Source organism: Neofelis nebulosa, chromosome 9, assembly GCF_028018385.1.
Source record: "Neofelis nebulosa isolate mNeoNeb1 chromosome 9, mNeoNeb1.pri, whole genome shotgun sequence".
NCBI classification, from domain to species: domain Eukaryota; kingdom Metazoa; phylum Chordata; class Mammalia; order Carnivora; family Felidae; genus Neofelis; species Neofelis nebulosa.
In genome coordinates this window covers 140,570,398-140,584,144 of record NC_080790.1, presented here as the reverse complement: position 1 = coordinate 140,584,144, position 13,747 = coordinate 140,570,398, and the positions used below count along the sequence as shown (strand labels likewise).

The window sequence follows — 13,747 nt, the reverse complement described above, 5'->3', positions numbered from 1 at the left end:
AGGGCCCTGGCCCCTGAGAGAACCGACCGGCTCCGCATTCAGGGGGCGTTTTCTCAGGTGAAAGATGGGAGTCTCGGGGAAAGCAACTGCCACTATTCGCCACTGGTGATAAAATTTGAGGTTTCAAGTGCAAATGACAGTCTTGAAAAGCCTCTGTCTGCTGGCACGAGCCCTGTGTTCCCCGGTAAGTAAAGCCATTTGAGGAGCCGGGGACTGGCGTCAAGGCCACCCTGGCTTCTGTGTTGTAGGGAAGCATGTCCATGCAGACAGGTGCACTTCCCCCACCCCAGCAGGTGCCTGCCGCTCCACCCTCTTGCAGGGTCCGCCCCTGGGTTGTGCGGGGCGGGAGCTGCCAGTTACAGTAACCGGAAACTTTCTCCATTTGCCTGTTGGAAACAGAAGCTCTTTGGGGCCCTCAGCTTTGAAGAACATGAAGGGGCTCGGAGAGCCGCTGGGAAGCCTTGAGCGGGGAGGACTTACGCCAGGCAGCCAAGGAGGGCACCACGCTGAGATGGAGAACGGTGACTTCCCGCCATGTCGGTCTCCGGGTGGCAGGGGCGCCCGCCTTCCCCCCCCCCCCCCCCCCTTGGTGGGGACAGCCATGGCAGCCGGCGGGGCTGCGGGTTCCTGGGCGGCGGACTCTCTCCGTTACACCCATGTCCAAGTTCAACACGGTTTCTCCGCCTTTCACCGGGTGCGATTTTATAGTAGAATTTCTGGGCTGAGGAAATTATCACAAAAGTAATATTGCAAAGATAAATATAAAGTCAAGATAATAGTTTGTTCTGAGAGGCAAAGCGTCTGAAGTGTTGAAGCCTCAATTTGAGATGCATTTACCACACTGGAGAGATTCGGTGGCCAGGAGGTTGGATTCCGCTCCTCCTTGGAGTGGAGGGGTCACTGTCTCTTTAAAAGGAGGAGCGTCAGAATGTTGGTCTTTGTTCTGGGGTCACTAAGGAAACCACAGTTTACCGGAGGGCTGCTGGAGGTGAGGGTTCAGCTGGCAGGGGGCACCCTCAGGGTGGAGTGTGAAGGGTGTGAAAAGATCAGCTAGGATTGGCCCGGGAACAGGGGCCTGTTCAGTGTGCGTCTAACTGAGCGCGGGAGAATCCGGGGGAGGGCTGGGTGCGCTGTGCCACGCGCCCCGCACGTGGACCACGGGAAGTAACTGTAAATAACGGTCTTCAGAGTTTTTTGGGGCCTTTAAAAGGATGGCATGGCTACAGCATTAAGATTTTTTAAGTACTTGTGTTCGTACGCGGTTCGGTGCAGCCTTCTCACGTTCCCTGGTTCTCTCTCTGTGTGGTTTTACGGAGCTGGGTCCGTCTCAGAAGTGAGGTCGTGATTGGAAAGCAGCCCATTTTGCAGCCTCTCTGCACTCTCCCTGCAGCTCGCTCCCGGCCTCCCCGCTGCGCCAGCCAGGACCCGCTCCTGCTCCAGGGCTGGCCTGGTCACCATCCAGAGCGTGGTCACCGTGTCTTCCCTTCGTTAAAAGTCCTTGAGGAACAGGATTGTGTTTTTTCTTTTCTTCTTTTTCTTTTTTTGACTCCCTGGATGGCTTTGTGGGTCACGTGGTAACATACAGACAAATCAGATTACTTGGAAAGTTGATGTTTTGTTTTTTTAACGTGGTTTTACTTCCAATTACTTACACCTATGAATTATTTTTTTATTTTCTTTTAGGAGCTTACTCCATGCGAATAGTCTCGATAATCTTCATTGTTATTTGTGAACCTTGACTGACAACAGCAGTGTTTGAGGCCTAGTGGTTTACTTGGACCAGGCGATTCCATCTGCCAGGTGTTTGGACCTCCAGAGAAAGTGTCCAAGCTTTCAGTGTTCCGGCAGGTAAAGTATAAATAGCATTAAATGTCAGCAGCTCCTTTTCACTTAATAGGTTTCAAGTCGGATGGCATCTTATGCGAAGGAACTGATAGCATGTAACATTCATATTTGCTTGTTCGAAATAGTAAACTTTAGCCCTAAGGTGTTCAGAGAGACATTCAGCCACACGCTGAGAACCGGATGCCCGCACTCCTTTATCTTTACATTGGCGTTTTATCGGAGCATAGACTTGATGTCGTGTGAGAGTTGCGTTTTGTTGAGGAGAGCTTTTCCTGCACAAAATCTCAGGTGACCAGAAAAGTGCTGTGGTCCTTGAGGGGACGTGTGCTGATGTCACAGTCACTCCCACAAGCTTCCGACTGGCTAGAGTGTGCTGGCCAAGTTCTGGACCGAAAAGCGGGAAGGGACAGCACCTTGTGGGGAGTGAAGAATCAGGTCACGTGTGGTTTTGAATTTTGTATATTTTGTATTTTGAAGGTTGTCATTCCATAGCAGTCCTTCCCCTACACTGGAACATGGCATAGAATCTGAGTCCGCAGTAGCATTTAAATGTGATTGAAGCCTGGGAAGCTTGGGAAAAAATTCTCAAGGTAGATACTGGTTTTTTTCCCCAGATTTTATCATTTGAAGCAAGAGTAGAATTTTCACGAGCATGACCTTTTAGTAATCTACTAGGAAGTTAAGAGCAGGGAATAAATACGCGTAAAGCTCTTGCCTCGGGCTTTATTTTCTCAAGTGTTCAAATTATCTGTTACTTCTTACCTGTGCGACCCTCACCTCCATGAGGTATCCACAGGGCGGGGCAGGGTGGCACTCAGCTCACCTCAGGGTTGGGGTGCGGGCACGAGCACCACACCTGCTCCATGCTCTTCCCTCTAGCGGGGCAGCCGGACGTCTTACATAGCAGCTCGGGGCTCTGAAACCCAGGGTGGAAGCAGCTGGTCCTCGAGCCGGCACGTCGTTCTGTAGCTGTGCCGGGGTGGGGTCCCCGGAAAGCCGGCCCTCCTCTGTTCATGCCCCGTGCCACCTGTGCTGCCCCCACCGCCCGTCCTGCGGAGCCCTGTGCTGGGCAGCTGAGGGGCGAGGGGACCGGCTGGATTTGCTGGCTGCGGTTCTCCACTAAACATTGAACGTGTGGCTGTTAAATCTTCTCTAATGAGTCCCCTCAAATCTCCTGTTACCGCCTGTTAGGAATCTTCGGTCAAGATGACTCATTTTGTAGCGCCTGGTGGCACAGTCTGTTAAGTGACCGACTCTTGATCTCAGCGCGGGTCATGATTTCATTGTTCAGGGGATTGAGCCCCACTTTGGGCTCTGTGCTGACAGTGGAGCCTGCTTAGGATTCATTTTCTCCCTCTTCCTCTCCCTCTCTCCTCTCCCCTCCCTCCCTCCCTCCCTCCCTCCCTCCTTCCTTCCCTCCTTCCTTCCCTCCTTCCTTCCCTCCTTCCTTCCCTCCTTCCTTCCCTCTTTCCCTCTTTCCCTCTTTCCCTCTTTCCCTCTCCCTCTCCCTCTTCTCTTGCTCCCTCTCCCCCTCCCTCCCTCCCTCCCTCTCTCTCTCCTCCTCTCCCTCTCTCTCTCCCTCTCTCCCCCTCCCTCCCTCTCTCCCCCTTCCCCTGCTCACATGCACTCATGCATGCTCTCTCAGTCAAATAAATTTAGGGGCACCTGGGTGGCTCAGTCAATTGAAGATCTGACTCCTGATTTCAGCTCAGGTCACAATTTCAGTTTGTGGGTTCAAGCCCGGCATCGGGCTCTGTGCTGACAGGGAAAACAAAGCCTGCTTGGGTTTCTCTTTCTCCTCTCTCTGTGCCCATCCCCTGCGTGCACTCTCTCCCTCTCTCTCAAAAATAAACTTTAAAAAATAACTAAACTTAAAATTTTTTCTAAAAAGGTAACTGGTTTCAATGGACACCTTCACTCCGTGTAGGTAGAAGGCTGTTGTTGCCCCCGTGCCCCCTCCGTTGTGTGGATTAAAGGTCGCGTGCACTTTCAGCTCCGGGATCGTTGGTCATTGGCCCAGAAATGTCGCCTCGTTAACGTCGCTTGTGGTTTGGTCGTTTCCCCGTTAGGTATGGATGAAAAAGGTGGCCCGAGCAATGAGGAAGCACCCAAGGCCATCAAACCCACCAGCAAAGAATTCAGGAAAACGTGGGGCTTTCGAAGAACCACCATCGCCAAGCGAGAGGGTGCCGGGGACGCCGAGGCGGACGCTCTGGAGCAGCAGCCCCAGCAGGGCCTTTCCTTGCGGCGCAGCGGGAGGCAGCCGAAGCGGACCGAGCGCGTGGAAGAGTTTCTCACGACGGTCCGACGGCGAGGAAGGAAGAATGCGCCCGTCTCCCTGGAGGACTCCGGCGAGCCAGTGTCTTGTCCCGTCACGGACGTGGAGACGGCATCGGAAGGGAGCGTGGAGAGCACGTCAGAGGGGAAGGGCGGGCCCACGGCAGGCTCCGCGGGGGACAAGGAGCAGCCGGCCGCCCCCACAAAGGCCAAAGGGGGTGAGGGCGAGGACGACACCTCTGACAGCGACAGCGACGGGCTGACTTTGAAGGAACTGCAGAACCGCCTGCGGAGACAGCGGGAGCAGGCGGCGGCCGACAGATCCCCCAGGAGCCTCCAGAGCCGCCTGCGGAGGAAGCGCCGAGAGCAGGGTCCCACGCAGACCGGCGGCACGGAGGCGGCCGGTGCCACAGAGAGCTCGCTGCCCCGCGAGCAGGAGCCCGAGGCCGAGCAGGGCGCCGTGTCGGAGGCCGAGAAAGACGGCGGAGAGCAGGAGCCGGAAGGGAAGGCGGCTCAGGGGATGGAAGGCAGAGACCCCAGGGACACGGGCCGGCAGCGGCCCGAGTGTGAGGCCTATGAGCCCAACGCTCTGTACTGCATATGTCGTCAGCCGCACAACAACAGGTAGGCCCGGGGCCGCCCCCTGTCCTCGTGAGGCAGCACAGACTGGGATGCCCCCATCCTCCTAGAAGCCCCTGGCACAGCGCTGCTCTACACCATTCCGGAAGGGGGCACAGGGGCAGGCTGTGGCTGGGTGGGGGGCGGGAGACGAGCGTGGTCTGTAGGCTGGAAGGCCAGGAGCCGGGCAGCTCGCTCCCAGAGTGCTGCCCCCCCTCCCCCCCGAAACAAAAAGACCCAAATTTGAATGGTGGTAAATTCAAGAGAAGTGCATTGAATAGTCATTTTCTTCCCTCTTTCCTGTATTTTGTTTTTTTTCGTAATAGGGTTTTAAAGCCAGTTCATTTTTTAACGTAGCAAAAATTGAGCGTTTGTCGTGTTTTCCAGTCCTGGTACCATTATTGTATAATTTTAGGTTTATGATCTGCTGTGACCGATGTGAAGAGTGGTTTCACGGCGACTGTGTGGGCATCTCCGAGGCTCGGGGAAGGCTCCTGGAGCGCAACGGCGAGGATTACATCTGCCCGCACTGCACCATCCTGCAGGTGCGGGACGACGCGGAGCCCGAGGGCACAGAGCAGCAGGAGGCTGGGTGCGGGCCCGCAGACTCAGACGGTGCCGACTGCACCAGCATGGGGACGGTGGAGCAGAAGTCCAGTGAGGACCAAGGAATAAAGGGCAGAATTGAGAAAGCTGCAAACCCCAGCAGCAAGAAAAAGCTCAAGATATTCCAGCCCGTAAGTACTGGTGTGCGAGGCCCGCGGAAGGGGCGGACCCCATAGATGGCAGGTTCCTGTCCACAGAGGGAACAGTGTCGGGACTCGAGATTCTTTCTCTCGGAGCAGGGCGCTGTGTCTGCCGTGGGCTGGGCTCTGCTGGAAGGCCGGCCTCTGCACTTTGCCTCGTGGGCCTCCCGCACTCGTGCCCGTGCCCCTGCAGGACGCCACAGGGGACCTTTTATTTAAGTCCTGTCTATCTCCTATACGGTTATCATCAAGTTAACGTTTTCCTTAAACGCTTATTTATAGAGTTTGATTTTTGGGGGGTGCCTGGGTGGCTCAGTCTGTTGAGCGTCCAACTCTTGATTTTGGCTCAGGTCATGATCCTAGGGTCGTGGGGTGGAGCCTGCTTGAGATTCTTTCTGTCTCTTCCTCTGTCCCTCTCCCCCACTCGCACTCTCTCTTTAAATAAAAATAACTTAGAGTCCGTTTTTCTTAAATATTCTTTCTGGGGTCTCGATCTTCACATACATGTTAACGAAATTATTTTGAGCTCCTGAAGTAAACGTACACCTGTATCACCTGACCCCACCATCCTGAGAGGGCTGGTGGTCTTGCGAGCGCCAAGGGCAGTGCTGGTGATCCAAGGTCCCCGGGCGGGAAGGCGGGAGATCCCTCTGGCCTGACCGCCTGTAACAGTCTCAGGTGCTTCCGGTGCTCCCGCCAGCTCAGTCTCTCTTTTCCTAGCTCTGCTACGTGCTTCTCCTTCTAGCTGGCTCTTAGGTCTCTAGGACCATGGCCCTCTGTCCTCTCTCTCACGTATGTTCAGCTTGTGCTGTTGAGCAGTGTCACAGACCCTCACGAGCACGTTCCCACAGCCCTTCCTGAGTCCTGGATGGCCTTGAATTGGAGGCCTGTCCTTCAGTGGGCACCGGGCATGCAGAAGCCGTGAGGGCTGTGGGAGCCTCGAGGTAAAAGTGCCGTGAGGTCTGGACCAATTAAGGGTGGCCAGCAAGGAGTGCCAGGACGTACTGAGTGGGGGTGTGATGCTCACTGTTCATATCATGTTCGGTCATTAAGGAAAATTCATGGAGGGGCGCCTGGGTGGCTCAGTCGGTTGAGCGTCCGACTTCGACTCAGGTCATGATCTCACAGTTTGTGGGTTCAAGCCGTGCATCGGGCTCTGTGCTGACAGCCTGGAGACTGCTCCGGATCCTGTGTCTCCCTCCCTCTCTCTCTCTGTCTGTCCCCCAACTCTCAAAAATGAATAAACGTCAAAAAAAGTTAAAAAAAAAAAAATTCATGGAATTGGAAATTAACGGGAAAAGTCACCTTAATTTTACGTCTTTATTGGTCTGTTTGAGGTTATACAGGCTTAATTTTATTCTTGGTTAAACTTAGATTTTGTGGAAGAAAAACAATCTCAGAATACATTAATTGGAGAAGTAAGATTTTGCTCAAGTACACTTGAGGGATAGGTTCATGTGTATTTTAGTCTCGACCACCAAAAAAAAAAACCCCACACGTTGGCAAATGTTAACAGAAGTGCACGGGGTAAGGTCTCGTGGTAGGTGAGGTCCCTCTTGCTTGCCTAGCGAGTGACCACAGTCTTAGTGGCCTTGCACAGCATGATTTTTCAGCTCAGTTTCTGTGGGTCAGCGGCCTGTGCACAGGGTCGTAAGAGACTGCACCCCAGGTGCCGCTGCAGGCTGGGGTCTCATGGGAGGCTCGGCTGGGGAGAGACCCGCCTCTGAAAGACTCCCCACGGTTTTGTGTCTAAATGTGCCCTGTGCGGGGTCTATGGCACAGTGGTACCCAAAGTCATTCGTTGTTTCTCGGAGATTCAAATTGAGTTGGGTGTTGTGCATTCCATCTGGCAGCCTCCCCCTCAGAACCTGGCCATGGGGGCTCCCGCACAGGACCACTTGCTTTTTGAAAACCTGCAGTGGGGTCTTCTCTCTGCTGCAAGGCCCGGTCCCTCTTTTAGGGTTTTCACTTGACTAAGCCAGGCCCTTTCAGTTATTCAGAAGAGTCGCATTTGGGATCTCAAGTACATCAGCGAAATCTCTTCCTGTCTGCCTTGTAATGGAACCTAATTATGGGTGTGAAATCCCATTGTGTTGAGAGGTCCACAGAGGCCGTGCACCAGGGCAGAGTCCCGGGGTCCCCTTCGAGTCCTGCCTGCCACGGGTGGCATGAGGGGTAATTACTGTAAGCACCTAGCCAAGGGACAGACGGTCCGGGTGCTTTGGGTAGACGGAGACGTGTTTTCATTCTTACCAGAAACGTAGTTAGCGCCTCCGTTAAGAATCGTGACGTCGCTACTAGTAAGTGGTTCCCAAAGCGCTGTCACCGCTAAAACGGGTGAGCACGCTGAAGCCCTGCGTTTCCTCCTGCAGGTGGTAGAGGCTCCTGGTGCCTCAAACTGTATCGGCCCCGGGTGCTCGAACGTGGCGCAGCCTGACTCGGTTTACTGCAGCAGTGACTGTATTCTGAAACACGCCGCGGCTACTATGAAATCTCTAAGTGCGGGTAAAGAACAAAAACCAAAACCTAAAGACAAGACCAAGATGAAGCCAGAGAAGCTCGTTCTCCCGAAATGTAGCGTCCAGGTAAGTTGACCGAGACCAGCCCTGTGAGTCGTTGACATGAGAAGCGGGTGGCAGGCGGGCACCTTCGGCGGCCTTTGTGGCCGGGCTGGGCCCGCGCCCCTCCGCGGCGCTCCTGTCAGAGTCACAGATGTGCACGTCTTCTGTCCGCCCTCTCGGCGAGGGCGTCACACTCGCAACGGGAGGAGAGCCGGGCCCCGGCAGAGCGTGTGCGCCTTGCACTCACACACAGCGAGGGTGGCGTGGGTCCCCTGCGGCCAGACTGGGCCGCACTTGAAGACCTGCCACGTGGAATTGTTCTGTGCTGCATGGGATCTGGGAAGAGCCCGGGATGCCTTAAGGTCACGGGCACTTGTTTTGCCAGGAAGCCCTTGACCAGAGTTTGGGCTCGGCTTGGCTTGGCTGTCTCAGTCCCGTTACGTTTGTGACAAGCAGGGTGTCGGTGGTGCCGTTTGGGGGAGTTGTTTTTAAATGCTGCTCGGCCTTCAGGTGGCTGAAATTTTAAAGCTGGTGATTTTGGATCCCAGGCTCCCCAGAGCAGCACTTGCTGCTGTGCGCAGGGCCGCGGCAACAACGCCGAGCGCCCAGCCCAGGAGGCGGGACGCCACTCTGCTCCACGTCCTGGCGTCCACGGGGCTGACCCAGCACATTGTCACCCAGGTCCTCCTTCGTGTCCATCGCTCCCCAGGGGCCTGCACCTCGCTCAGGGTGGTGAGGGGCCTCAGACGACCCCAACTGTAGAGCGTATCGTGCCTTCCATCGTGAAGCGCGGCGAGCGAAGGCTCTTCTCTGACCTCCGCAGTGATTGGGGTTTTGCCGGTTATCCAGGCAGGCGTGCGAATCTCTTCTGTGCATAAGAGACCAGCTCCAGACAAGAAAGAAAACATAGCGAAGAAGGCGACAGTGGCCCCTTCGAGGAGCGAGGTGTTCGTGAAGGAAGCGACCTGTGAGGGCACGCCGTCCTGGGCAAGCGACCACAATTACAATGCAGTAAAGCCAGAACAGACTGCTGCCCCCTGGCCACCACTGTTGTATAAATGTATGTATCACCTAGGGGTAGCATCTGGACCCTTCCCTGTCTTTCTGGACAGCCAGCACTTGGGCCTGTCCAGAACTAGGAGCTTTAGCCACGTTTAATGGTGCACCTTCAAAGATCGGAGCAGATTTCTGAGTCCGGGATGCCTCCGGCCCCGTGCACCTCCTCAGTGTGTTGGCGCTTCCTGTCAGTACAAACCTCAAAAAGCTGTACAAACCTCATTGCCAAATTTAGTTTCACCTGGCGATCTAGGTCTTTAATCTCTTTCATTTTTATCGTCGGGCTCTGGTAAGTACCCGTGGTCTCCAGCGAGGTCGCACTGAGGGGCTGCGCTTCCAGCACTCAGACCCCACCAGTCCGGGGGCCTCCGCCTTCTCTCCTTTCGGCGCGGGGAGGCCTCTGCGGGCAGTGCTGCACCGGATGCTCAACTAAAGTAGGATATTCAGGAGTTCAGTCAGTTTGGATCCAGCAGGAATTTTTTTATGTCCGATTCAAATACTACACAAACACACACACACACAGACACACACACACACACACACACACACACACACTCCAGCTTTGAAGGCTGTTTACCGCTGCTGCATATGCTCTAAGGTAAGTGAGCGTGCGGCCTGACCCTTGGAGCAGCGCCCCCGGTGGAGGGGGAGTGCCGCGCTCCCTGGTGCCCGACTCCTCTCCGGGGGCGTGCACTGTCGGGTGGGGCCCTCAGCCTGGGGACAGGCGCCCTGGGCCAGAGCGTGCAGTGGGGTCCTTTCTGTTCGCTCATTTCTCAGGCGCTCCAAAATTCTGGAAACTTAAATTGATCCATAGGGCGCAGTGTACTCCATTATTAAGATTCTTTTTGTTCCATTTTAATTTATGTTCTTTTATATTGTGCTGCTTACAAAAATTCCAAAATACTGAGTGGTCTTAAATTCCAAGAGTGTAGACTGCGAGCTGCCTTCTCCTGAGCGCAGGAGCTGGGTGCTCCTGTAGGTCATTGCTAGAGCCCGTGTGGTCGGGAATGTGTAACTACTCGGAGAACGTAAGTGACCTGAGACCTACGGAATTACAAGGCAGTACTAGGCGGGTGGGGAGGGGGAGTTAGGAGTGAGCTATTAAATTCCAGGATTAACCGATCGCTGTGTTAAAATGAGTCTCTGATACACCTTAGGTGGTTGAGCTGCGAACTTCGTTGCTCGCGACCTGCCTCAGACTTTCAGCAGAATAGCACTTTTACAGACCTCACGCACGTCCCCGCAAATGAGCATCACTGAGCATCGCGGATGAATACTGGGGGCGGGGGGGGGGGGGGGGCGGTGCAGAGAGCAGTTCACTTCGGAACGCCGTGCCACAGTGCTCAGAGTCGGTCTCAGGCACGGGACAGGACAAAGGAAACCGGGAGTCACCCCCGAAGCCCTGGCCGGCCGCAGTACAGTTCCATCTCTGTCGACCAGACCTGGAAAAGCTGCCGTGAGGCTCCCCGTGCCCGTGGGGGTGGGGGGGTGGAGGAGCGCTGGGCGAGGACGGTGGGCACACGGGGTAGGGAGTCCAGGAGGAGGCCCCCTGCTCTGCCTCTCTCACCTCTACTTCTCTGCCCCCCTCCCCTCTGCCTGCTTCCTCTGCACATCAGCCCCCCCCCCCCCCCCCCCCCCCCCCCCGCTGAGGCCTGAGCTGCTTCAGCTGACAGGGGACAGATGAGCGACTGCTGGCCTTTCTCAGCACATTCACATCTCAAAATTAAAGCTGATGGATAGCCACCGTTTATGGAATGCGTAAGGGACACATTTTTGAGCTAGTTGCTTCTCATCCCTTTTTGTTGCGCCAGAAACGTCATCTTCCGGCCATTAGTAAAATACCCGACTTCGGTCTCGGTGAGTAGTAGTTGTGTCTCTGCCTCTCTCCCCCCAAACTATCACCTCACAGTTGGGGTCGCAGGCAGCGTGCGCGCACACAGCAGAACCGTGCGTCCCCACGGGGACCACCCCCTTCCTTTCTGGCTGGCCGCAGAGTGCTCTCCTGGGTTAGGGTCCAGCTGGCGTTGGGACAGTGGTTAGGAGGAGGCATTCCCACGTTGACCTGGGTACGTGTCAAGTCTGTGGGCAAATTGCCACCCAACCTGTCTTGCCTACTGTTGAGGGAACGACACTCTGCCCCCGGAGGTGCCCTGGGCTTCCCTCTCCTTCCCAGGCCGCTGGTGCTGACCTTGGGTTGTGGGTGTGGGGCAGCTGTGAACATGGGTGCAGGGAGACCTCCCATCAAACAGGGAAGGACTCAGAAGCTCTTCCTGCTTCTCACAGAAACATCAGCAGGGGTGATGCAATTCACATACCATTGTTCCTCTGACTCGTTTTTTTTGTTTTTGAGGATTTGTGTACAGTTACTTTAACTTCTAGAAGCAATTGCCACTTTATTTCTAAACTCAAGTCATGGTACTCTTTTGTTTTGATAACCTTATTTTTTTCTGTTCTTTTTCACTGTTGGGTCAACCTCCCGTTAAGGCATAAAGAGGGCTGAAAACTTTTTTCTAAGATGCCCCTGATTTATCACAGTTCAGAAGTGAAGTGGAATTCTGATATCCATATGCACCATTCCTGGTACCTTGGATCCCCTATGTGGGCTCATTAGGGGACTTCAAACACTGGGGTTCTGAACAGATTTTGACTGGAAAATGGGATTTCTGCGGTTTCATCTAGTTGAGAAGTAGAATGGACACCCTAGCAACCTCTCCACCCAAGTTCAGATGTCTTAAAACCGCTCACACAGATAGAAGCATTTCCTCACTAAGTGCCGGGCACACCTCACAGACTGTCCACCTGCTTACGACATGGATCAAGGAGAACGTGGATTTTCACGAGGATAACTAGGGGTGTGGGCTCCGGAGGCGTGCTTAGGAGCCCTAAATTTCCTAGAACAAATATGGGGGGGCACTAGGACCCAGGAATACTTTGTAGAAATGGAAATCCTTGGGTTCTGCCAGTTGCGGGAGCCATTTTTATCAGTCTGTTCCAGAATGGTCCTTGGCAATAAAACGTGGTTGGAGACAAATCAGACCTGGTACATCTGAACCAATTAGAGGAAAAACCAAAACCTGTACTGATAAAGATTTGGCTTGACGAGTCTTTAACGTTACCCACGTAGCTGGAGTTTTCTGAGTTCTCAGATGATAGTCTTCTGGCATTTTAAATGGTTTTACTTTTTACAAGCTTAAAACTAACAAGACAAAGAGGTCAGGGAAAGGTTTCACATGTCCGTCAACTTAACACTCGAGACGAAACCTTCTGTAGCTCCCAGTGCCGCCCCCTTAGTAGTTGTGCTACAGTCCCTGGCAGGTGGGGGGTGCCGGAAGTTTCCAGCAGGGTAGGCCTCACTCAGGCCAGTGACTTTGGGGAGCTGCGAACCTGCTCCGTTACGTAAAGACAGGCTGCAGGAGAGTCCGTCTGCAGGCATCGGTGTCCCGGAGTCCACGGGTCCCTTCGACGGCGCTGCTGTAGTCCCACCAGTGCGGCACAGGGATTTCAGGGCTGTCTGCATAAAGCTAGGACGTTCTTGACTATATGTGTGCGATGCGTCCCTGTGCACATAGCTGTATTGTTTGCTTCAGTAAACCGAAGAAGCTTTGCTGAGAGAAGGCTGGGCCATCTACTAGTGGCGAGAGCCTGGAGAAGCTCAGCCGGGAGCACACAGAGGTAACTGCGGCAGGGCCCTGACTCTGGTCTGCACGGGGCCAGCAGCCTGGTGGTTTCTGCTCATTGGGGCCCTTTGGGACGAGGGATGGACAGAGAAAGGTCAGCGGGCTCTCCTAATGTGGCTCAGGCCCCTAGTGTGTTGGGTGAACTAGTAAACCATTTGGGTACAGATGATCCTGGTTACGATCACCCCTGGTGGGAGCTGCGGTCATGCCTGTTAGCCAGTTCAGAGCTCTGAGTCCCATGGGAGCCTCGGGCCCTGTGTCCAGTCCTGCATTGGCCGTGGGCCACTCCCCCGATGGCAGCTATGTCGTCAGGAAGGGCGAGGCGCCCATCTCCCCACGAGACCTTGGTCCCGTCTCTTCCAAGTGGTTCGTGTTGGAGGACAGTCACTGGTTCTTTTCTGGATTACCCATCCAATATGAACGAGCTTTGGGGTTGGTTTTCAAAGTACTGGACGTGAAACTTAAAATGAGGGAGAGTGACTTCCTTCCAGGCGTATTCTGCAAGTTTCTCGCAGAGTTCTGCGCGCCTCTCTGTTAAGGCGGAAGTCACTCGAATATGGGACATCAGTAAGAAAAGCCTTGTGAAGCCCTGACCGTGACAATCTGGGGGTCTTCATAATGACCTCCTGAAGATGGTGTCTAGTCCGAGCAGCATCGGGTGCAGCTTATGCTGGCTTGAGCGTTCGTCGGGAGGTGATACGTGCTTTCTGATAGAAAAGCAAGTTGGTACTTTATTGTGCTTCTCGAAGAGAAATGCACTTTCAAGTGTTTAAGCAAAGGCACAAGAGCAAACTGGTTTTGTCTTGCTATGGTTCACTTCACTTTTCACTCCAGGATAAGTCCTGGCCGTCAGAGGTGGGAAACACGGGGCCGCCCGGCCCTCCCGGCCCTGTGCCTTCCCTTCCTGTGCTGGAGCCCACGGGGCAGGGTGGCCTGGCTCTCAACTGAGGGGCACAATTGGGGCCGG

At 54.6% G+C, this 13,747-nt stretch overlaps 1 protein-coding gene across 6 annotated transcripts in view; it reads left to right on the top strand.

Moving 5' to 3' along the window:
* Positions 1–13,747, top strand: part of DIDO1 (death inducer-obliterator 1) — a 50,634-nt gene that overhangs the window by 15,356 nt on the left and 21,531 nt on the right. For 5 of the 6 annotated variants that reach the window (XM_058686179.1, XM_058686180.1, XM_058686177.1 and 2 more), the window contains exons 2-7: positions 1,684–1,848; positions 2,323–2,435; positions 3,915–4,746; positions 5,156–5,477; positions 7,859–8,071; positions 8,897–9,107. In XM_058686179.1, the coding sequence (XP_058542162.1) occupies positions 3,917–4,746; positions 5,156–5,477; positions 7,859–8,071; positions 8,897–9,107 (1,576 nt within the window). In that variant the 5' untranslated portion in view covers positions 1,684–1,848; positions 2,323–2,435; positions 3,915–3,916. The remainder of the gene's footprint in view (positions 1–1,683; positions 1,849–2,322; positions 2,436–3,914; positions 4,747–5,155; positions 5,478–7,858; positions 8,072–8,896; positions 9,108–13,747) is intronic. The other variant, XM_058686178.1, reaches the window with a different exon arrangement.